At 39.0% G+C, this 23453-nt stretch overlaps 2 protein-coding genes across 6 annotated transcripts in view; one reads left to right on the forward strand and one right to left on the reverse strand.

Annotated features, from left to right (window-relative positions):
* The window catches only part of LOC134212875 (dedicator of cytokinesis protein 9), a 329834-nt gene that overhangs the window by 300907 nt on the left and 5474 nt on the right, over positions 1–23453 (forward strand). For all 5 annotated transcript variants that reach the window (XM_062691137.1, XM_062691136.1, XM_062691140.1 and 2 more), the window contains exons 5-7: positions 10359–11217; positions 22327–23014; positions 23184–23440. In XM_062691137.1, coding sequence (XP_062547121.1) covers positions 10359–11217; positions 22327–23014; positions 23184–23440 — 1804 coding nt within the window. The remainder of the gene's footprint in view (positions 1–10358; positions 11218–22326; positions 23015–23183; positions 23441–23453) is intronic.
* LOC134212881 (UBX domain-containing protein 7) lies at positions 11532–13344 on the reverse strand. Its single transcript, XM_062691151.1, has 2 exons — positions 13041–13344; positions 11532–12970 (listed from the first exon to the last, which is right to left on the reverse strand). The coding sequence occupies exon 2, from the start codon at positions 12968–12970 to the stop codon at positions 11669–11671; it is 1302 nt and encodes a 433-aa protein (XP_062547135.1). The 5' UTR covers positions 13041–13344; the 3' UTR covers positions 11532–11668.

The following is a 23453-nucleotide window of genomic DNA, read 5'->3' on the forward strand; positions in this document are numbered from 1 at the left end:
AAGTGCCAACCACGACCAGCGGGGTGGAAAGTGAAGGAGTCCGGGAAATGGATGAAGAAGTTACGACTAGCTGCTTCCTGACGTAGTAGTGTACCTGCTTTGTTAGCCTTTGAACAGTTCCAATGACGGTGACGCGCATTCAGATCACACACTATGAAAAATGGGTCGGCTCTTCTGGTGAGAGTGGAAATGTCACGGCGATACTGTGTCCAGACCGACCGTCGTTTCGCTCCCGGAAAATAGGCGGCTATTATGTGTATATTTTCATCCACAGAGTTGATCGAGATACCCACACTTTCGATGACCTTGGTTGAAACGTTGAGCTCGGAAAATTTGATCCCCCTTCGGACCACAATTAGAACACCTCCTCCTCTGTCAGCATCACCCGGACGCACGCGAAACTTTGGTGGAAAAATGAATGTTTTTGTTGCAACCATGTTTCGGTCACGATTCCCACATCCACATTGTGACGTTGCATCCACATTGAGCGCCCGTTCCAATTAACGAGCAGCAAGTTGGCTATAGTAGACATTGTAGACATATTTGGTCGTAAGCTCGAATAGAGCAAGAATTTGTTGCTGCTTTGTTTGGCAGTTGACAAGACGGTCAAACATTTCTCTCGCCAGGGCGAGAAATTCTGACATTGTGAATAGATTGCTGTTGTTTGTTTGGCCTTGAAGCACATGGGCATATGAGCTTCCCATCGGGGGAGCAGTCGTTGAATCGCTAGGACGCCCTTGGGGGGTACGCAGTGGATCAGGAAAGGGTGCTGCGTTTCTGCGATCGGCACGCTTTTTTGCCATTCCCTCAACGTAAAGGCCCAAACACAATGTCAGCGGAACGGCGACGGCAACGGCAAATTTGACAGTTAGCCCATATATTTTCTGTCAGGGGCTTAACTCTTTCGCGTGGGGCAGCCGTGAAAATTTGGCGTATGTTGGCCACTGCAATTGACACATTTGATCAATTTGCGTGTTTCGTTTTTGTCAACACGCTCCAAATCTGCTTTCTTAGGAAGTTTGCACTCTGACGAGATGTTTTTCGCCACACTTGACGCATAGTGGGCGAAGATTACAATTTCGCATACCATGGCCGAATCGCTGACAACGGTGGCATTGCACATCGTCAGTTTGTCGACGTTCAACGTAGCGCCAGTTCACGATGACGTTGAAGACAGCTCTAACCTTCCGCAGCTCCGATAATTTTACAGCTCCTTTCATGAAGTGGAGGAGATATAGCGCACTTTCCTCCAGATCATCAACCTTGCGCGAAAACTGTTTCACTTCTGTCGCTATTACTCCCAGTGCAGTAAGCTCTGTCTCCAGATCGTGAACTTCGTATACCGGCAGACCCGATAAAATAACTTTCACTGGCTTCTCGGCGGCAGGGGTATAGGTGTGGAATTGGATGTCCGACTGCTGGAGCGCTTCTATGGCGGCCTGTTTCTCCCGCGCAGTAAAGTTGTACTCCCGTCTTGGTCGCTTTCATTTGGTACTCGGTTTGTGCTACGTTGGTTGTTGACATTAGCTCTCGCACCTGCCTGGTTGTCTTGTTGATGATCGAAATCGGAGGGACTCGAACTTTCTTCGTCTTGGGGACCTGAGTTGCCGTAGTCAGGTTCGGAGTTAGTGTTGGCATTTCGTCCGAGATATCATCATTTTGGGTCTGCAGCACCTCAAACTGGTTACTCACGACGACATTAGGTACGTGCTGCAGTGTGCCGTTACCGCTCCTGCTTCCAGAGGGATTTTCCTCCGGGGGTGGGGATTGCATATTCGTCATGTTGTTATCGACGGTTTGCTGCGGGGAATGGAGATTTGGGTCGTTGTTGTCTACGTTGAGGTTATGTGCGCACTCTAGGCCACGCTTCTGCATTTTTTTGGAATGGCTCCGGACGGTCGATTGCTGCTTCACGGCGGCCGCATTTTGATTGTCCGGATCCGGGGGAGCTTTCTGCGAGTTCAGGATGCCGATTCGCGAGTAACTACTCGAAGATAACGAAAAAAAAAATCGATGGTTAATAAAAACAAGACGAAGGGGGAGTCTCTGAATTCTTCACGTTCTTCTAAGAAACAAGAAGAGCCGTAGACAGGCAGAGTTGTAGAAAACCCCTCGCACTAGAAGTCCACCATATAACACATTTTGAAATTCAGCTTATTGACCAACTACTAAACGATCGAACGCAAATTACTAAATGATCGATAACATCCTTGGTATTTTGTCCTAGAAATCATATCCCTTCGATGCGTAGTTAATGAGAACGAGTGATTCAATCAAAAAGCAAATTCATTTCACTACAAATGATGTTGCTCTTTCAAACAGCAGCTTAGTTTTCACCCCATTTTTATAACAAATACTAGTCGACCCGGCAGACGTTGTCCTGCATAGTAGCCGAAACTGCGCGTTGCGAGCTGCCCATTCGAATTTCCCATACGAATCTTTATTTTAGTTTCTCACGATTTACTCAACTTTACTAATGATTTTCGACAAAGGAAATATCATATAAACCCGTCGGAAACTGAAATGAACGTTTTCTCGGAGTAAAACAAATGGTGACTAGTCGAGTCGGTGGTTTCAATGAAAGTATATTTAGTAACTACATATTAAACATGGCATACTGCATCGTGATTGGGTTTGCTTCCCTAACACTCCTCCTCAAGCGCGATAAACTGTAGGCCCAAGGATTCTCTTAGCTTTCCATGTTTGATGCGTGATAATGGTTTTGTCAGTATATCAGCTAGCATAAATTCGGTGGAACAGTATTGAACTTCAAGAATTCCAGTATTTTGCAAGTCACGGATGAAATTGAATTTTGTATCTATGTGTTTTGTACGTTGACTTCCTCCTTCAGTCCGTAACAGATTAATACAACTCGGGTTGTCTTCTTGTAATATAATTGGTTTTTGAAGCTTCACTGCCAGATCCGACATCAATTTTAATAACCATATATGCTATAGCAGTTCCTTACTTGCTTCAGAAATTGCTACGTATTCAGCTTCTGTTGAAGATAGTGTTACGCGTGCTTTCTTCCTTGCTGTCCATGAAATAGGTCCTCCACCGAGTAGAAAAACGAAACCGGTATTTGATTTACGATCAGACTTATCTCCAGCCCAATCTGCATCAACATATCCAATTAGTTCTCCAGATCCGTCAAGAAAAAGTTTCAAGTCAACGGTGGAATGTAGAAAAACGTAAGACTCGCTTAGCTTCTGTCCAATCAGCTTCGGTTGGCTCGCTAACCTTGCGTCCTAATATTGAAGCACTAATAGCGATGTCAGGTCTGGTACTTACCGCCAAATATAGCAAAGCTCCTACAAGGCTTATGAATTTTTCTTTGATGGGCATTATCTCCTCCTTTTGCTTGATGTTAAGGTATCCAGGATCCATCGGTATTGCAGACGGCTTGGCTTGATCCAATAGGAATTTGATGGCTAGTGACTTAATGTAGCTTTTCTGGTTCAGCATATATCTACCGTTTGCGTTTCGATTGACCTGAATTCCAAGGTAGTTGTTGATATCTCCGAGGCATGTTATTTTGAAATTACTTCTCAAGTAGACTACCACATTCTCGTATTCTTCTTCTTCTGGGGTTACAACAAGCATGTCATCTACGTAGAGCAGCATAAACGACATCTTACCTTTGGACACCTTCACGAATAGGCAGTTATCAGTTTCTGCGGGTGTGTAGCCAAGTATCTTCCAGACATCAGTGATTTTCTTATTCCGCATTCTCCCTGATTGCTTTAGGCCATACAAACTTCTCTTTAGATAGCACACATCTTCAGCGTTGCCAGTTTCATAGCCAGGAGGTTGTCGCATATATATATATATATTGGTTTGTCCAGTTCTCCATAGAGGTAGGCAGTTTTTATGTCGATGTGTTTAACTATCAATTTACGTTCAGCAGCTACCGACAATAGTGCCCGAAACGTAACCTGCTTAGCAACTGGGCAAATACAGCATCGTAGTCTTCTCCGTATTTCTGACTGAACCCTTGAGCTACAAGGCAGGCCTTCCAACGTGAAACGTTTCCTTTTTCATCGAACTTTTTCTTTCCAGCTTTTTACGCTAGCCATAAATCAACTATGGCAATTCAAATTTGACACATGCTGTGTACAGATTTTATAGGGCAGTCATAGTAGCCTTTAGAGGCTTGCTAAAAAAGTAACACGTAAAAAAAATTGTACTGTTTTGAAATTTAAACCGTTTTTATTTTCGTTCAGATGTGTTGACAAATATTCCTAATATGTTTCTATTTTTAGGTGGTTAATAATTCGAAGTTTTTTCTGCAGCTAAGCAATGAATATTTGCTTTAATGAAGCCTATCCCCAGAATACGAATTAGATTCGGAGAGGGAACCAACACTATGAAGAATGATTGTAGGCCTGAACTCAGAAATAACAGATATGACCGAAATAAAGCATAGATATTCAAAGTGACGCAAGCCTTGAGTACCGTACACATTGTTCTGGTTAACCATAATATATCTGTAAATCTTCTCACACAAAATTCCCGCTCACAGCTTTCCAATCGCTCCAGTATTTTATGACGTATTATCAGTTGAAGGCCGTTCATCTCGTATATTTTTATATTTCCTCTGTTGAATAACGTTTGCAATTTTTCAAATTCTGAACACTTGCTGATTCTCGACAGGTTCTAAAAATCCCGTTCAAATTACACGGTACAATTGAAAAAAAAAAACTCAAACACAGGATCCGGCGTACTAAATTTTAACAAACTCGTACCAGATTCGTCCCCAAATATTTTATTTTTGGTGTGAAGTTGAGTCTTAACTGAATTTATTACCAGGGCGCATATAGTCCTGAAGATGCTTGCAAAAACATTATGAACCGATAATAATTTATCCACATACAAACATTTTGAAAAACCTTAAACGTGGATATTATATGCCCTCAACGAATTTGAAGTTGAGGGCATATAATAGGCATACAATGAAGTTGAAGTTGAAGGTGCAATACGTCGTTCACATCGATATTCGGCAGTACAGGGCAGTGTAGCTCGAGGTGTAGCTGGTATGAGCAAAAACAGACTTCTCGCCCAAAGTAAATCCCAAAATTTAAAACTGTATAGTAAAACGCGTCGCTTCATGATTCCTTACAAAAAGAGGATGAAGCTCCTCATTGGTAGTCGACTCAAGATAGTGGCAGAAACAGATGCAAAGTCCGATTACATATATGTTCATGCTCAGTATTCAATTTACATATAAGAGGACTTTTTAATTGATTCATCTGGAATGAAGGAAATTATTAAAATGCACATACCCAAAATATTAAATCTAATCTCCTGTTTTGCATTTCCATCGAAAATATGAAAAAAGTATTGAATACAAAATAAAATACCTTGAAAAAATAATAAATCGATAGGTAATAATAAATTGGATGTCAAAACAATCCGAAAATTTTGACGTGTCAATTGTTCAGCCAGACTCCAGGTTGCTAGGATTGCAAATACCATAAAATCTGTACACGGCATATGTCAAAATCAACTATGGTAATTATACGTTGCTATAATAAAAAGCTGGATATATCCATTTGCAGCCAATGGGTTTTCTATCCGATGGTAGTTTCACAATTTCCCATGTTCGGTTTTCTTGTAACGATATAAATTCTTCATCCATTGCTTTTCTCCACGCATCTCTTTCATTGCCTGATATAGCCTCGGTGTAATTTCTGGGTTCGTGACAATTTTCATTTACAAGTCGACCACTTTGGAGTCGACCGCGATGGATGAACTCCTTTTGTCGAGCGTTTTTAGATCCGTGCCGGTGTATGAGTAGCTTCAATCAGTGTATTGCTAGGACGTAGAGGTCCACTTCCATTGTCATCGATAAGAGTTTCATTAGCTTCATCGCAATCTTCATAATCAGATTCAGGCTCCTCCTCAGAATGTAAATGTTCGTCTATCACGTCGCCTGCAACAGTTGATAATTCACTTGTCTTGCAAGTAGCTTTTGAAATTGTAAATAACGGGTAGTCCACGAAACTTTCGTCTCCATCTATTTTACGAGATCTGTTGGTTGGTAGGAACTTGGCATCTCTACTGTTCACAACACGGTTTGTCTTCAAATCGATGAATCTATAGGCTTTCTGGTTCGTCGAATATCCAACAAAAACAAGTTTCTGTGCTGTTGATTCCAGTGTAGATCTGTTTGCCTTCGGAATCCTCACATACGCTGCGGATCCAAAAATCTGTAAATGATTCAAGTCTGGCTTCTCTCCCACCACATTTCATATGGTGTACGCTCTATTGGTATCGATGGAAGCCTATTTTGAAGATAGTTGGCAGTACTCACGGCTTCTGCCCAGAACTTCATTGGTAGTTTAGCATCAAGCATCATACATCTGGCCATTTCCTTCAGCGTCCGATTCTTCCTTTCAGCAACTCCGTTCTGTTGTGGGGTATGTGGTGTGGTAAACTGTTGACGAATACCTTCGGCTTTGAAAAATGCTTCTAATGACTTATTCTTGAATTCTCCGCCATTATCCGAACGAAATATCTTTGGTGGCCGCCCAAAAGTCGATGCCATTGATGTTGACAGTCTGCGCAATGATCCTTTTCATTTACTTTCAGTGCTTCATTTACCGTATTCAACTCGTATAATCCACGTTTTAGTATAGCAGAGGCCGCTTCTTGTTTTCCCTTCATGATCTTGCAACCACTAGCGTCGAAGGCGACATTCGCTCCCTTTGCAACAAGCTTTCGAACCGATATAAGGCTTGCTTCCAGATCCAGTACAAACAGTGTTTCAGAAAGAGTGATGTTATTCTTGTTACCTGCAGAGTCATAGCACATAACGCTACAGTTTCCTCTACCTTTCGCCTTCATTGTCTTACCATCTGCCAAACTATTGTATTCAGTAGAACATTCCACCACGTCCGTGAAGTAGCTTCTATCCCCACACATATGCGAGGTTGCGCCTGAATCAACAATCCATTTCCCCGAAGACTTTCCGGAATCGAACATCATGAAAGCGAAATCAGTGTTCTCACGTACAATTTTTGCTCTTAAAAATTCTTCCGTCCTTTGCGATCATCTTTCGATGTATCTGTTTCACGACTGTTCATCATCTTACGGCATTACCGCTGCTTATGTCCAGGTTTTTGATAATAATAGCAAATTAAACTTCTCTTACTCGTGCCTGCCTTGAGAACAGCTTCGTCGCTGAAACTTCCTTGCTTCGTGACTTCATCGATTAGTTTTATTTTGACCAGTTCCAAGGTAAGTTCCTCATCTGCACTTCGAGAGCTGTCGCTAATGTGTTGAACGACTTCGGAAGACTGCTTAATACTAACGCAACTTGTAATTTCTTGTCGAGTTCAAGTCCAGCTAGAGATAGTCGTTCAAATGCTTCTTCCATTTCAGTGACATGCCGCTCCATATTGTTGCCTTCGGAGTACCGTTTCAATATGAGATTCCTCAGGTACGAAACTTTCGAAGTAAGGGTAGGTTTCTCAAAATGAGGCTTCTTAATTCTATTTTGAAGTTTGTGAGTTTTCAAAGGCAGCATGAGCTATGTTCAAGTGCTTGATAAACCGCCCTCTGGTCACTGCAAGTTGTGGGGTTTGTTTAGGATGGGATTGGGTTTGAAAATGAGTTCTGTTTAACTACCTATATTATATCCTCAAGTAGGCTCTACTAAAGAGACCGTCTGCCGCTTGAAGTACGCTAGCCCAAGTCTTGGTGTTGGGTAGGACCTGACTCAATAGCCCGGACCTGACTCGGCGAGAGGTGGCAGGCCCAACAAGTCGCATTTAAAACCAACCGATACGAACTAAGGTATACCACGCGTAGAAACCGACTCGTACAACGTACATTGGCACCTCAAAAGAAAAGTATGTATAATGCAACGTACACACCAGTCAAGCAGTTCGACGAACATTGACTCCGCCCCCACGAAAACGCTTCGGTTGCTGCTTTGTTTGAACGTGTGTGAAGTTGTTCGAACAACCATTTGACAGTTGGCAGCTCGGTTGGAAAAAAATAAAACGGTTTGATTTTGGTTTGAGTTGTCGGGGGTGGAGTCAAGGTTCGCCGAACATGTATGAGCATTTGTAGTGAAGTTGCACAAACCCCCATAAATTTTTTGATGGTTGGTGCTCGAGTTGGTGCTTCGGTCGTTCGTGTGTGATATTGTTGGTCGAATAAATTGATTGTTCGTGTCGCTGTTGGTAAAACTGAATAAATGTTTGAATAAACGAGAGGTGGAGTTAATGTTAGTCAAACTGCTTGACCCGTGTGTACGTTCCATAATGCGTTTCAGGATAGTTGTTGACTCCTCGGTACTGATTATTATTTATTCTTTTCATATTTGTGTATGTCATAAATCATTGGACTTCACAGCAGCAGATTTGTTGATATGTCCATTCAACGCACACTATGTGTGATTTGTTCTATGCGGGAATTTCCATCTGCGCGTTTTTTTCCATGAAGCTATCCAATTTTTCTTTTTTTTTCCGTAATATTAAACATGGCATACTGCATCGTGATTGGGTTTGCTTCCCTAACACGTTTCTGCTGAAGGGATGAAGAAAATCCATCCAGCCGTTTTCGAGTTATGCGGATACGAACACAGACCATTTCATTTTTATATATAAGATAGAAGATTAACAATGATATGGAAATGCTAATATCATCTTCCAAACTTAGTCGTACATGTTCATGATAGAATTAGAGGCGAAAGTATAGAATTGATAGTTCCGTTAGGATACGGCAGGCATGAAGAATGTTTTTTTTTTATAGAAGTCGATTTGAAAGCGAACGGAGGGCAATATTTGTGATGGCACATATCACACGACCTTCCTTCTGCCAAGCTCCCGTATGAAGGGGGAGGGAAGAATTATCTTTCTGATATTAGCATTTCCATATCATTGTAAATCGTTTAACTTTATGTAGAAGTAACACACACAAAATCATTAATTTAGTAAATATTAACAAGTTTGGAGAAATACTCATTAGAAACGATCATTTCCAGTTCCACTAGAAATTCATTACCAATTCAAAATTTAGTTCACTTTTCATTTTATAGTCGCATTACCTATTGCAATTGGCAATCACTTTCAATGACATTAAATTATTTGGCCAAGCCAAATACCACCAACAGAAAACGCAAACACAAAATCTGGACGATCAGAATCAGGGTAGTTTTGTGAAGGATTTTCAAAAGTTTGGATTTTTAGTCAGAAAATCGTGCTAAAGGGATGAATCTTATGAAAACAAAATTGTCTGACTGTTCAGAATAGTTAAACAATAAACGAAAATCATACTCCAAATGCATTTTCTTCTAAACGACACTTATTTTCATGATTTTTGGCACAACCAGTAGACTTTGAAGTGATTGATGAGCTTCACTTTCATTCATCTATCTGAAGGAAAGAATCTAGATGAACAATGCACAGAACCATAATTTCAAAAAGTTCAATGATTAGGCCCCACTAATATTTGTCAAAACTCAATAAAAAATACTCCTTACTATAAAAACCAGAAACCATCATCCTACATAGGAATGTCGAGAAAATAACTAACCTAAAAATTTCTTAGACCGGCAAAAATCTCCCAAATTGAGGGGAACGTGCCTCCTAAGCCGACGTTCTGATAGGGACAAAATTGCTACCTATGCTGTTCACAGGTTGCACATGCAGACGCGACGGCTCTGGTTCAAGGGTGATTCTTGCAAATTAAATTTTGTGTATCAACTTTATTGTTTACACGTCCTTAACACCTCGGTAATAGGGCATGTCACGGTAATACCTTAAATAATAAGAAAAATTGAGTGTCCACTTAACCAACTTCTAACGAACATTTCAAGAGTTGGTTGGAAGGTTGAAAAAATATGTTTTCCAGTTTTATTACCCTTTTGCGTTATAGAGCATCTGCCCTCGTAATAATAATGTGAAAATAATGCTTACTGATGCTACAATCGTTGTCAGCGACCCGGCCCTTTGTGGCGGTCTAGCTCCTTTTTCCGCTATTCAATGTTGTTTTATAATTCTGGAAAATTATTGACAACCCTGTATGGTTTTGTAACAACCCGTTACAACATTGGTCTTTATATTCTGAATACATTCACTTCAATAAGCAGAGCTATAGTGTAGACATTTTTAAGACAAAATCGCAGCTACTAAGAAACAGTAATGATTTATAAATATGTATCCTTATATGTAGGTACCTATACCAGTTTTGTTAGGATTCAATGGAAAAAACACAAATTCGTATATACTCTATATAAAAAAGTCGTCCTGCAAGACAAGACATTACTATAAATAAATTGAAACATTGTTGATAAAAAATAATGCCGTGAATGTTTTCCTAAGCGATTGTGTTCGTTTGTCTCATTTCAGAATTCAGCCATCGGACGAACTGAAGGAGGAGCTCTACGAAATCGACACCGATCATGACCGATTGGACGAGCAGATGACTCGTTCCCAGGCGGACACCATCACCAAGCAGGGCTACCTGCTGAAAGGCCCGGACACCAATTCGGACCGCATGTTCGCCCACATCGGATCGAAATCATTCAAACGGCGCTACTGCTACCTCAGGCAGGAAATCGACGGCACGTACATCCTGGAGCTGCACAAGGACGAGAAACAGGTCGAAGCCAAAACCACCATCGTGATGGACTTCTGCACCGAAGTTGTACCCAACCCGAAGAAGGGCCGGTATTGCTTCGAGCTGAAGATGAATGCCCCACAGCAGAAGTCGTTCGCTCTGGCAGCGGACGACGAGGCGGACATGGATGATTGGCTGAAGAAAATATCGTCGGTGATACAACAGAACAAACTGCAGGAGGATAAAAGAGTTGCTTCCTTGGAGCGAACGACAGCTCCCACTGCGCCACCGGCCAGCCCCAGTACGATGATGATGTACGGGACGTTGAAGGGTCTGGAGCAGAGCATGAACCCCCAGCTGATGAAATACGGCCGAGAAACGGACATGTCGATTGCTCAGGCCAGAAAAGACAACCGGCGAAGGTTATTTGGGGCATATCAACAGCATGGACATGGTGGTTCAACGAAGGGAGGTGTGATTTCTGCTGTTAAAGTGGAATCAATAGAACCGTATCAGGAGCAATTCGGTCAGCGAATTTTGATGAAGTGTGATTCCCTCAAGTTTCGACTGCAGGCGCCAGTGGAAAGTGGATGTGCATCGCCTGCCCTGAATGGAACGAATGGTGAAGCAGAAGTAGCACTTTGTCAGGTAATTCAGAAAGCTGGTATTTTATATGTCTTTTCTCAAATTTGGAGTAGAAATAAATTATATGTTTAGCACTATGTAATATTCCCTCAAAAGAATGATCAAAATATCACGACGAAACAACATTAAAGAAGGCAATAATGTTTTTTCGAATGTAATTAGAGTTTACTCACAAACTATGCTACTTTTTGACAACCTTTATCTGATATTTCGTGTGGAAAGACAAATTGTGGGAATGCAATATGAACTTACCTTAACTATGAACGTTTCCTTGAAGTTGGAACTGTCATCGCATTAATACGTTTAGTCTCCATAAATTCAAATGATTACATAATTTATTGGCTTCTCAGAAACTAAAATTTTAACCGCATGCATCTGTGGGATCGACGTTGGTTCCTTAAAATTAGAATATTTAGAAATAGCTGAATCCAACCGATGTTGTAACATCACGCTTCTAGTCGTCCACCGTCACGTGTATGACCGCGTTCGGGTGGATTTTCAAGTCGAGCAGTGTCTGACTTCCGTCGAGCGAGGCCAGATCAGCCTTGACGGCTGGACAGAAGAACCGGACCGATTTTCCCTTCTGATCGGCAAACTTGCTGGTAAATTTGTTCATGAGTTTGGCCTTGGTGTGGTCCAAGGTTCGAGAGCTGCGGAAGAATAATCGCTCGGTGACGTCGCCGGGCATCTTGAGCATAATGCGAGTCTTTTCCGCCGGCGGAAGATTCGCCTCGTCATCTGAGCTCAGAATCGGTGCGCTGGGCGTTTCCGTTGGGATCGATGCCTGCTTGGATGGAGATTTTGATGTGGGAGTGTCTGGTTCCATGTCGCTATCACTGCTATCTGTGATCTCTTGAAATTCTTCCTCGTCTTCGTCCGGAATCCAGATGGGTTTCTTGGAACCGGATGCATTGGAACCGTTGGCACCGGCCGAAGATGCCTGGGAAGTTGATGGTCGCATGAAGCTAGACTCTACGAACGTGACCTCCTTCCCGTGAGGTGATTTGTTCTCTGTGAGGAAATTTTTCAAAGTCGACATAAATTTCACCGGATCCGCGTCGCTGGCTGAAAATGTTTGCACTTCTTCACCAGTACGTGGGTCAATCATTCCAATGTACGGTTCATTGTTGACCTTGTAGAATGTTTTGAATTTGGCACCGTCCGTAGTCTTGTTGGACGTTTGCCAGAAAATTAGATTGTTCCGTAGAAAATCTTTCAGTCGTGGATCGGACCACAAATCTCGGTTCAACGTTTGACAGCTAAAGTTCAGATCATCCTGCAGATTTACCAGAATCCATTTATCTACGCTTTTGCCATGCCTTTGAGCCATGTCAAAACTTCCGGAAAATAGGATTTCGAACGGCGGCATAAACAGCGCTTCTAATCGGGTAATTTTCTTGGACGAAGGTCCCTGTCCTTGCATCAACATCTGTTCCTGCAATTTACCTTCGAGTTCAAAATTTCGGAACGGTACTTCCGTAATCGTGGCGCCTCGTCGCTTCAACCTTCCACGTGTTGTGTCCTCTGCCGGCAGCAGCACTTCCGTCTTCCGCGGTATAGGCGCCCGTACATCATCTTCCTCGTCGTCATTTATCACTACTGGCGGATCCGGATTCAAGACACCCTCCGGATTCTCGAAAAATGCATTGATCGCCCCCTCCAAGTTTCCATTATATGCAGACAACAGATTCGCTGCCTGTTCAGGCTTCAATCCGGTAATTTCCCTTAATGATGTCACATTCTCCTCGGTTGACATCTGAAATGCAATAATTCACCATCCCGGTAGAACTTTTCATTCAATAACTAAAAATTTCAATTCCACTTACCTTCAGCTAGCAGCAGCAGAAGCCGAGGAACGCAATCAATCGCCTCCACCACAAAGAGAAGCAGCTGCAGCAGCGAATCACAATTTCAACACAAACGACGCTGGGGCCCTTTTGGTGCTACCCCAATTTAGTATTCCGTTAAATTGGGTGTAATCACGACCGGAGCTGCACTTTACATTGTTTTACAGACCAATTTGGATAGTTTTTGTTGAAAATTTCAACGTGAAACTTGTAACAAAACAAGATTCCTTACCGAAACGAACAAGAACTGCTTCTGCTTTGGCGAAAGTGTTTGACGTTTTGTGTTGCGTTTGACGTTTCTCTCCCAGCCCAACTTCGATCGAAAGCTAACGGGAGAGTGCGAAACGAAAACGCGAGAGCGAGAGCAAAATTTTGAAACTCAACGAAACAGTCGCGCAAGTGAGCCAGGCGTCGCGTCGTTCAATTTTATTAACTTGACGAAGCTTCGTGGCGCGTAAATTTTGCGCGCAAACTATAGCTAGCGGCATGACCCACGGCGACATGTAGGACATTTCGATCGGTGATTTACGATTACAAAATGCGGGAAAGGTCTGTGGTAATACAGTCATATAATGTTTCTCGCAATGTTGAGGATCCAGATTGTCAATTCTACATTCTATGCCTTTGCTCGCAAAACTTAATGATCCAAGCAGAATGGATACGGAATGGAAAAAAAAATCAGTCAGGATTAGCAGATCCTCCAAATTCGTATCCGCTTCTTTCCTAATTAATCAGTGCTGTGGAGCTTGGAGATTCATGTCGTCGGCTTCGAAACCAGCCTAAGATGGGGTTACGTTTTTATAATGTACTACATTGACGCAATCCCTGGATAAGTATTCAAATGAACCACTGGGACAATTTTGTAAATAAAAGCGAGACGAGCCAGCCTAGGGCTGAAAGTCTCGCTAATGAAGACAAAAAAATTGTAAATTAATCCTGGAGGTTCTCAAAATAATGTCTGGAGGAGAAATTTTAGAAAAAATTTCTGGATGAATTTCCAAATGTATTTCTAGAGGAATTTCTGAAGGAATTTCCTAAATAAATATTAAAGGAATCTACGGAAGAATTTCCAATGGAATTTTAAAACGAATACCTATTGGAATTTTTGTTTTTTTTTTTACTGGATTTCTACAGGAATTCATTCAGAAATCACTTCAGAAACTCCTGCAAGTATTCCTTTAGGTAATTCTTCTAGTAATTTCTCCAGGAAATCCTATTTAGAATCTGGAATTAAGACTTCATGCCAAATACAGAAACAAAAAATATCGGCATTGCAGTCGATCAATCATCATATTTCTTCGGATATTCTCAAGAATTCCTTGAAAATTTGTTTCTTCGGAAATGTCTCCACTATTCATTCAGGTGATATTTCATGAATTTATGCAAAAGTTCGTTCGGAAAATCTTCCGGGCATTTTTTTTTGTAGAAAATTCCCCCAGGAATAATTAATGGGGTTAGTCATTCAGAAAAAAAAACTTTCAGGCATACCTTCCAAAATTCGGAAATTCCTCCAGGATTCAATTTCTCAAAGAATTTCTTCAAAACGCTCTGCAAATAAATCTAGTAATACCTTCAAAACTTAATTAAAGAATTCTTTCAAAAATTTCTTCAAAAGATGATCCAAGAATTCGTGTATCAGGAAATTCTATCAGGGAACCCTTTCGAAAGGAGGAGAATTTCTTCGGAAATCTCTTTTTTTTTATTCCTTTCCTTATTTGATACAGGCACTCTGTGTTACTTAACCGCTACTCTGCCGAGATCTACTGCGGCATTCTGCTGCCAGAATCCACACAGAATATAGTTTTAGATTTTCCATTATCATTATTGTTGTCGGTGCTTGTCCATCTCATCCAATGTAAATAAATACTAAGGTATGGAAATCCATATATTGTGTGCGTGCCTTTCGTGTATGGCGAAAAAGTTTTCACTACTACATTCAACCGAGCTCCCATAAGAAGCCGTGCAAATATGTACGTCACCATTTGCTGTTTACATTTTCCATCATCCACTAATACACTTGCATTTGGTCTTCTTCCTCACCTTTCTATCTATGCTCATTGCATCTCATCGTGAGTCCATTGTGTCCGTTTTTCCATGTCGTCTATCCTAAAGACACTATATACAAAGACGGGAAGTCTGATCCCTGAACAAATAAATCACCAGGCAACTCTGCGTGCGCAACACTGCTGATGCTGGATATACTTTCCACATTGGTCTATTCAAATTTAATAATTCCAAAATATTTGATTTGAATCGTGTTCAACCACCCAATAAAAGCCACAATTCACTATAAACATGTTCAATTAATTTTCAATCACATACGAACACTTTTTACCTAAATCCATGAAAAATATTCAAATATTAATACAAAATATTTATTCGTGCTGGTTCAAATGAACCCTTGCCAAATGTTGCGCTTGATATTTTGGAATGACAGGTCGTTTGCTCGATTGGAATGACACTGACAGTAAATTTGGAATTCCAATTGGAACATTTCCTGTCTTTGTTTATAGTGTCTTTAGTCTATCCAATGATCGTTGCATTGTTCGGTTGCCGTTTATCCGGGTAACGTTGGAGGAATGCCTCCGAGAAGAACAAGTTGTCAGTCGTCATCAAGCAGCCGTGACGGTAAGGCGTGCACCCCAGAACGCCACCGTATGGGCTGTGGATCCGGCGACTGACGAGGGTTTGGTGGAGGGGCTAGGAATCGAACCCATGACCATTCGCTTGTAAGGCGAACGTGTAGCCAACTACGCTACGGGACCCCCCTACGGAAATCTCTTTATGATTTTTTTTGGAAATTGGTTTAGGAATTCCTTCGAACTTTTTAAAGAAATTGCTTTGGCAGGAATTTCTTAAAGAAGTTCTTACAGTAATTTCTTATGAAATCCCTTTGGAAACTCTAAGAAAAAAATCTTGGAGTTCTTTCGGAATTGCTTCAGAACTTCATCTAGAAAGTGTTTCATTTATTATATTCCTCTAAGATTTCTTTCGGGAATCACTTCAGAAATTTATTCAAAAAATCTTTTGGGAATCATTCGAAGATTACTTTGAGAGTTCTTTTGGAAATTCCATCTGTAAATTCCTTTGAAATTTCCGTTAGAAACTCTTCCGAAAAGTCCTATTCACTCCTATTTCATTCTTTGATAAATTTTCGGAAAAATTCTCTCAACAAAATTTCCACCAAAATTTCTGTAGGAATTTCGGAAAAAACTTCGTATGGTTTTACTAAAAGGATTTCCGAACGATTTCCTGGAAGAAGTTTCTAATGAACTTTTGGAGAAATTTACAAGCTTTTCCAGAGAATTTTCCGAAGGAATCCTTGGACGAATGTCAAAAGGAACTCCTGGTGAATTTCTGAAGAAGTTCTTAAAGGAATCTCTTAGAAATTTCTATCTCGACGAAATTTCTGAATCAATTTCTGAACAAATTTCAAAAGAAATTTTCAAAGACATTCCCAAAGAAATTTTCGAATGCTTCCTCCTAAAGGAATACCGAAAGTATCCCTATAAAACAATTTATCTGGTATAGTACTGTAGCAATATCCGAAGGATTTTCCTTTGGTATTTCCGAAGAATCATGTATATCATGTATTTTTCCAACTAAATTTCTGGAATGATTCCTGCGGGAATTTCGGAAGAATTTTCGTATGGATTAACTAAAATCATTTCTGCAGGATTTCTTGGAGAAAGTTTTCAAGAAATTTCCGGAGAAATTTACAAATTTACTTTCCAGACAATTTACTGGAGGAATGTCAAAAGGAATTCCTGGCATAATTTGGTGGAGGAGTTCTTAGAAGAAGAAGAATTTCTGAAGGATTTCCTAAATATCGCGTAGAAATTCGTCAATTAATTTCCGAAAGAATTCCTATAGGAATTTTCAAAGAATTTCCTAATGAAATTTCGGAAGGATTTCTCCTAAACTAATGTTCGAAGGTATTCCTTCAACAATTTCTACAATTCCTGAAAGATTTTCATAAGGTACCGTTCTGACTCAAGTCTAGAACATGACTCATATTCCGCTATGGCTATTTCAACCTTATTCGCGTGCTTCTTTCCATAGGATATTCATTTCGTTTCTAATATTGGCCCTCCGTACGAAAAAATTTAGTTTCAGGGCTATAAATCGTTAGTGTTCGGAACATGAGTCATGTTCAGGATTTGAGTCAAAACGGTATTTCCGAAGAAATTATCAATGGAATTTCGAAGGAATTTCAAACGAAATCCTACAGGAACTTTCAAAGGAATTTCTAAAAGTTTTTTTCGAAGAAATTCATTAAAAAAAAACTAGTAATGGAATCAACGAGGAAATGTTCGAAATTCTCTGATCGCCTTCTTTGAATTTCCAAAGGAATTTCTGCATTTATCTGCGAAGTAATTTTCGGGGGATTTTCTGGGGAAATTCCAAGAGGAAAATTGAGGAAGAAATTCTTGCTGGAAATTTCGGAGGAATTACTGGAGATATTTTCGAGAGAATGGAATTTCCGATAGTATTAGAAGAAATACCTGAAATAATTTTCGAAAGAGTTTCTATATGAATTTCTGAAAGCATTCTTGTTTTTTGTTGAAAAATCTGGAGGTATTTTCTAAGGAATTATTTAACTTATTTATGAAAAAAATGTCAGATTTTATTTCCCCAGGAAGTCTTGAGAACATGTGAAAAATTCAGTTTATTAGTAGAGCGATTCCAAGCAACAGCATCAAAATTTAAGAAAATTTTTAATTCATGATTTTCTATTGAGTTGAAACTTTGCACAGTTTTTCAATTTCATCTAAATCGTCATTTTTCGATATCAAATCTTCATATTGAGTCACGACTAACTTTTCAAAAGGGTGTATGTGAAAATGGTTCAAAAATATTTAAAAAGCTGCACAGCAAAAACGGAATGTTCGATTGTTATGATTTTTTCAGCAAAGTTAGACAACTAAATGGTGATTCTTAAGAAAATGTGCAAAGTAAAAAAAAAATTTTTTTGCCTTTAAAAATATCATTTTTGTCACAAAAACTCAAATATCTCAAAACCCTATCTTTTTCGAACGTAATTTTTTTAGGGAAAACGGTCCATTATATTAGCTATCTACCATAAAAATTTGGTGATGGTAAACTAATAAACAAAAAAGTTATGACATTTCAAACATTTCACAATTTTCACATATATGTAGTAAACAAAAAAAAATTTCCGTGTATTTTTTTTTTCAAGAATCGCAGTTTGATGCTGATTTTATTGTTAAGGGCCTTGCGTGAGTTAAACAAGTTGTTTGTATGATATTCCATATTTATGTATTCATCGATATTATGTATATTATATGTATAAATATTATATGTATAAATAAAAATTAATTAATATTATCCTAAGTATTAAATTAAATGTGGCAGTTACACAATGTTGTTATAGAAACTCTAAGAGTTTTGGGTTTGAATTTTGGTATGGGTTATGATATCATGAAAACAGTTTATTAATACTTATTTTTTATTTATTTTTATTCAATTTTTTTAAAATATCGAACACTTTTGAATTATTATCAGCACAGTTTGAGTATAGTTTTGCTTTAATTTTTTTTTTCCGACAATGGAATGAAACAGTGAAATTTTTGGGTTCCTTGGATCGTTTTCGCGTTATTAAATTGCTCGCTGAGCTCTGAAGCCTTTATTTCGTACTCTTCAGTAGTAGTAAAACAAAATGATAATTTGGTTAAATCTTTTTCTTTTCTACGATTTGCCCAATCAAAAAGTTCTTTCGCAGTTTTAATTGGATGCTCACGTTCTTTGGCTAAACTTGCTCTTGTGGCCATGCGCTTTATTGTTCCTCCAATAGCATCACAAGGACCTTTGCCATGTGATGTAGCAAAAAAATGCCATTCTGCATCAATTCCGTACATTGATTTAAATTGACATAGGCTCGAAAAATTCTTACGATTTTTGTACTGCGACGCTGCTCCATCAGACAAAAAAATATATTTTTGACTTCTTCATGCTTATCAACGCGTAAAAAGTTAATCATTTTTTCAATGAACAAGTTTACGGATACTGAATCGTGTCTTAAATCTTCGGAAATTATAATAAAACTTAAGTGTTCAATTTGCGTACTTCCAATAAAATAAATAACGAATGGATGAATTGTAGCTTGTTGTACGTTCCAGTGATGGGACTGCACTTCATCTTGCAATACAAAGCTGTAATTTTCAGAAAAATCACAAATGACTAAAAATTCACCATTTTGTAATGTATTTTTCGTATTTTTTAAAAAGCTGGATTGTTCTGTTTTAATGAAATCGTGAGGGATTAAACTTTCTAATTTCAAGCAAAAATATGACACAAACTCATCTACAGGTTTTACAATAGTTTCTATGTCACACCTATCCGTGGTCACCCATTGCTCAAATGATAACTGATCAATATATTTTTCTTCAAACTCAGCGAATAAAGTATTTTCCAATGATGAAGAATCTGGACAATCCGAACAAGATCGTAGATAGCAATTTGATGTTGTATTTTCACACAAAAGACTACCAGTTAACATTTTAATATCCTTTGTTAAATTGATTCTTTTCAAACTGTGTAAAATAAGATTAATATTCTCATGGGTTGTGCACACACACACATTATGTGTTCCTGAATTGGAAAGAAGCTTACATTGCCTTGGCCGAAGGCTTGCAAATGAGGAAAAACCTATTTTAATATTATCGTGAATTTCCTTGAAGTGTGTGTACGCTTCTTTCAAAGTCGTCATCATTAATCGTTTTTGGATTGCTTGACGCTTTCCATCTTTTTTTACTGATACATAATCTTTTTGACCAGGCATAGCTCGACTTACTTCATCATCTTCAAAATATTGAACTACTATTTCTTTTGTCTCATCTGTTAATGCAGTACTAGACCTAGTATTTTTGGTTGAAAGACAGTTATTCTTCAATTGTTTTGCCTCTTTTACTGTATTTCTATTGGTTTTGAACTCATCAATGGCATCCTGAATAGACCACGAACTTGGCAGCATCGACAAAATCAATAATTTTTCTTTCCTTGTCGTGGCTGCATTCGAGAACCTTTCCTTCATATTTATAATTACCTCATCGTAGTCTGTATTTTCCACATCATCAGGTCCTAATTTGAAGAGGTTTCTTCGTACAGCTTCGTTTATTTCACGGTATTTTTCTCCGGGTAATAAACGTAGTCCATCTTACTCCATTTAATCAGGTCACTTTTATCCCAGCTATGCCCTCGTTAAAGCGTTCGATGTTGACCTTTTGGATACACTCATCTTCCGATTGATTTGTTGAAACAGATTTCGCTGATGGTACGGTGGCAAGGCTCTCAGCACTTAATACTTCTGGTAATTCCTCAGTTGTTGTCGATACATCTGGCAATTCCTCAGTTGCTGTCGTTTTCGAACTTCCTGCGCTCTGCTCAACCGATGATATACAGATTGCTCTTTTGTCAACGTTTAGACGGCAGGACGTGCAAATGCGTAAATTTGTATTCAATGTGGACATTGGAGCATAACCAGTCGCTTTCAGTTTATCTATGGTGCTTTCGGTGAGATTTCGTAACTCTTTTGAACACTTTTTTCCATCAAACGGCCTACAACAGTTGAGAAAGCGGCTTCTCATGTTGTTCGTAATATTTCAATAAACAAAAATCACTTTTAAGTTTTTACTGACTAGTTTGGTGTCATTTGCTTGACTGAAGAAAAAATTACTATAAGATCTTTTAACAACCTTAGTAGTAGTAATTTTTTGCTTTTCGTGAGCATTGTCATGGTATGTACCTATCATGCATTTGTTGTTGTTGAAGATACCTGTTTCCTCCCTGATCCATAAAGTCTAGTCTCTAAGAGGTATATTTTTTGCAGGTAAACTATACACGTACACGTGTATATAAATCTTTGATTTTGCAGCTTTTGTCTTAAAATAACATTTCTGATATGTTTCTATCAACGTTATTATCAACAGGTTTCAACACTATTAAAAGAATTTTTCGCCAGTCACGTGCAATGAAAATTATGACACTATCAATACTTTTGATCACAACACTGGATCGTGTCTAAGTTTCTTATAGATGCTATGAATAATTAAATCAAAATATCATGAAAACAACTTGTTTAAATCACGTCCCTTAACAATAAAATCTGCATCAAACTGCAATTCTCGAAATAACTTACACAGAAAAAATTTTTTACTAAATGTGAAAATTGTGAAATGTTTGAAATGTCATAACTTTTTGTTTATTAGTTTACCATCACCATCATTTTTATGGTAGATAGCTAATATAATGGACCGTTTGCCCTAAAAAAATTACATGCGTAAAAAGATAGGGTTTTGAGATATTTGAGTTTTTGTGACAAAAATGATATCTTTAAAGGCAAAAAATTTTTTACGGTGTATATTTTTTTAAGAATCACCATTTAGTTGTCTAACTTTGCTGAAAAAAATCATAACAATCGAACATTCCGTTTTTGCTGTGCAGCTTTTTAAATATTTTTGAACCATTTTCACATACACCCTTTTGAAAAGTTAGTCGTGACTCAATATGAAGATTTGATATCGAAAAATGACGATTTAGATGAAATTGAAAAACTGTGCAGAGTTTCAAATATTTTCGAAATGGTCGCTCAGGATCGACTGACATGCCCCCGTGGAATGCCTCAGTAAAACCCGGTTTGGACTCTGGAATTACTTGCTAGAAAATTGCCACAATTACAGTCAATACATTATCACACAGGAATTGAAAGTTTCGGGAAAATATTGCAAAAAAATCGTAGTATTTTTTTAAAATTTGGTTTAATAAGAAAAATGTTGTTGTTGTCAATTAAAAAATAAAAAATCATTCTATAGAACCGTCGGGTCAACTAGTTTTAGATAAATGAGACATTAGAAATTATAATTAAAGATTAGAAATGCTATACAAAGAATTTTCGTAGTATTGCATTTTATATTTTATACATTTCAATATATTCTTGAGCTTTTGGCAATATTTTATTCTTTTTCCATATAAATATCTATGAAAATGTATGTATGAAAGACTAAACAGATTCATAATCGCTATTTATGTAAAGAAAATTGAGTAATAAAAACACGTGAAATATTGCTAAAAGCCCAAAATAAATCATTTGCCCAATATACTTCAACAGAACTGAATCGAAAATAGAGTAGTTTATGATAACGAATAAAACTGAAACAATCATTTTTATATTTAAAGAATAGGGAACCTAGTTTTGGAAGCCGGCTTTTGTAACGCTCAAAACTAATTTGACTCTTTTTATTCACAGCTGGAGCCTTATCTAACCAGCGTGGCACTGTACGACGCCAAGAATGGCCGCAAGCTGACCGAGAACTTCTACTTCGACCTGAACAAAGATCACGTGCGGGACATGCTCAACGCCAGCTGGGAAGCGGAAAAACCCGCGTGCACTTCTCCGAAACCAGCAAGTAAATCACACCAGCAGAATGGTACCGGAACCATCCAGCGACATTCCAAAACCCGCTGTGACACCAGCGACGACCTGCATCCGGACGTGACGAAGGAGTGGACAGCTCGAGCTAGGAATGCAATATTCAGCGTAACCTCGCCCAACCCGGACATCTTCGTGGTGGTGAAAATCGATAAGATTCTTCAGGGGGCACTCAACCCATCTACGGAGCCGTACCTGAAGGCTATGAAAGATGTTAAATTGTTGTGTAAACTGCAGAAAACGGTTCGACAATATGCACACAAATGTGGTCATTATCGCATGCCATTTGCCTGGGCTGCAAGACCGCTTTTCCGGCTCTACAGTAATGAACTGGATACTTCGTTTGACTTCCCTGCAATCTACCGGCAGGAGTGTACAAAGTTGAAAGACGATGAACTGTTGAAGCTGCTGGCAGAGTACAGGAAGCCTGACAAGTTTAGTAAGCTTACTGTCATTCCGGGTTCGTTGAAAATTTTCATCGAGGCTTTGAATGAGTTTCCGTCAAGTGAGTTTTCGTTGAATATGTGTATATTATGTTTCGGCTACGGAGTTGTAACAAACTACATATTGGCCAGAAGGAGTTCTATCGAGATAGACAAATTTTATGCTTGAAGCCCGTAGCCTGAACATATTATTAGATAGTGTTGTCTATAATAAATGTTTTTATAACATAGATTGCCTAACAAGCACCCTGGTTCCATTGAAACCCTTCCCATCTCCACCAACTGTTGACCCTACTTTGGAAATAACCGAATTTGAAAATCGTGGTTCTGATCAACATCTAAATCCGTACGCAACCTTCGTCAACCATTTGTTCGTCTACCCTTTACAACTGAACTACGATAGCCAGAAGATTTTTTCTAGGGCTCGGAATATAGCAATTTTGATTGAACTACGCGATAGTGATTCCACCGAAGCAAAATCAATCGAGGTTTGTGATTAGC

This window comes from Armigeres subalbatus, chromosome 2 (assembly GCF_024139115.2).
Source record: "Armigeres subalbatus isolate Guangzhou_Male chromosome 2, GZ_Asu_2, whole genome shotgun sequence".
NCBI classification, from domain to species: Eukaryota; Metazoa; Arthropoda; class Insecta; order Diptera; family Culicidae; genus Armigeres; species Armigeres subalbatus.